Here is a 1,406-nt window from a genome sequence, read left to right on the forward strand (position 1 = left end):
GAGCAAAATGTTATGCATAAGGTACCGGAAAAGGTCCTGACTTCTCTTGTGTATAGTCGAAGAAAGAGGAGTGTGGTACCTGAGGAACATAACCTAGGAAAATGCAAGAAACAGGATGATTCATTTGATGACTCTATTGTCCCAGTTTATAACCCTGGAGAAAGCACAAAAAGGAAAAATCGCTTCAACAACTGCCTTGTCTATAGCCGAAAGAAAAAGAGAGGCGAAACTATAAGAAGGGCTGATGGGATTGATGATGCTGTTGTCTCTGGGCACAACTGTGGAGAAACCAAGAGAAGAGACAATCAATTAGATCTTTGTCTCATGTACAGCCGCAGAAAGAAAGGTGGAGTAAAGTCTAACAGTTGTGGCGGGGATCAAGCTGACTCTTTTGAATCTAGCCAAAGGGAGCAGATAGTTAAAGCTGATGGGGGCTTTACTGGATCTAACCCTGGAGAAGTCAAGAATAGTGGTCATCGACATCTTTACAGCCAAAGTAACCCGTTGGTGAAATCTAATGGCAGTTTTGCTGAATGTCACACTTGGGGAACCAAGAGAACTGGTGATACATCTGATGGCTTGCTTATGTATAGCCGGAGGAAGCTGAGAGGGAAATCTATTGGTGCCCATATTGATGGCTTTCTAGTGTATAGGCGGAAGAAAACCAAAGCAAATAGTATTTCTCATGCTGAACAAGCGTGCAGATCTCTGGAACTTAGATCTGTTGGTGCTCGGGTTAATGGCTTTCTAGTGTATACGCGGAAGAAGCCTAAACTAAATAGTATTTCTCGTGGTAAACAACTATCTTCTTCTGATGGAACAAATGACAGCTGCTCTTCACAATCCAGCTCTCAACTTGCTTCAGGTTCCAGTAAAAATGGAAAAAATGAAGCTACAGATTGCGATTCCTCTGATACAGACGGTAGTATCAGCCCTTTCAGACAATGCAAACGTTGTGATAAGGCAGGAATTGTGGAGAAGATGTTAATTTGTGATGAATGTGAAGAAGCATACCATCCAAGGTGCTGCCGTGTTCGAGTGAAAGAAGCTGCGGAGATAGATGACTGGGTCTGTCGATCCTGTTTGAAAAAGAAGCCATCAAAGACAAAGATTAAGGGGAGATCACGGGAACGGAAATGGAGAGTTAGAGGACCATTTGTGATTAGAATTCGAGTAGGAAAAGAGTTTCAAGCAGATGTTCCAGACTGGTCAGGTCCAATCATGAGGTATTTAACTTCAATTATCACCAGTTCTCTGAATTTCTGAGTTCTATTGTGAAATAAAAGATGTTCTTTCACCAAAATGAGTGGCTTTTGCTTGATCTTAAAGCAGTGATACTTCTTTTCTTGGTGCGCCCTTGGTGATTGATGAGTCAGAATATATGCATGTAAGCTCCTCAATTAGTG

The 1,406-nt window shown here is 42.0% G+C and overlaps 1 protein-coding gene across 1 annotated transcript; it reads left to right on the forward strand.

Moving 5' to 3' along the window:
- Positions 1–8: 8 nt before the first annotated feature.
- Positions 9–1,387, forward strand: LOC106321762 (the record flags this gene model as incomplete). The annotated part of the gene is given in 2 exon segments (XM_013760002.1): positions 9–1,226; positions 1,333–1,387. Coding segments are annotated over 2 exon segments (1,269 nt in total), but the record flags the coding sequence as incomplete, so codon positions are not given.
- Positions 1,388–1,406: the final 19 nt, after the last annotated feature.

The sequence above is a fragment of the Brassica oleracea genome, unplaced genomic scaffold (genome assembly GCF_000695525.1).
Source record: "Brassica oleracea var. oleracea cultivar TO1000 unplaced genomic scaffold, BOL UnpScaffold02912, whole genome shotgun sequence".
In the NCBI taxonomy this organism is placed as follows: domain Eukaryota; kingdom Viridiplantae; phylum Streptophyta; class Magnoliopsida; order Brassicales; family Brassicaceae; genus Brassica; species Brassica oleracea.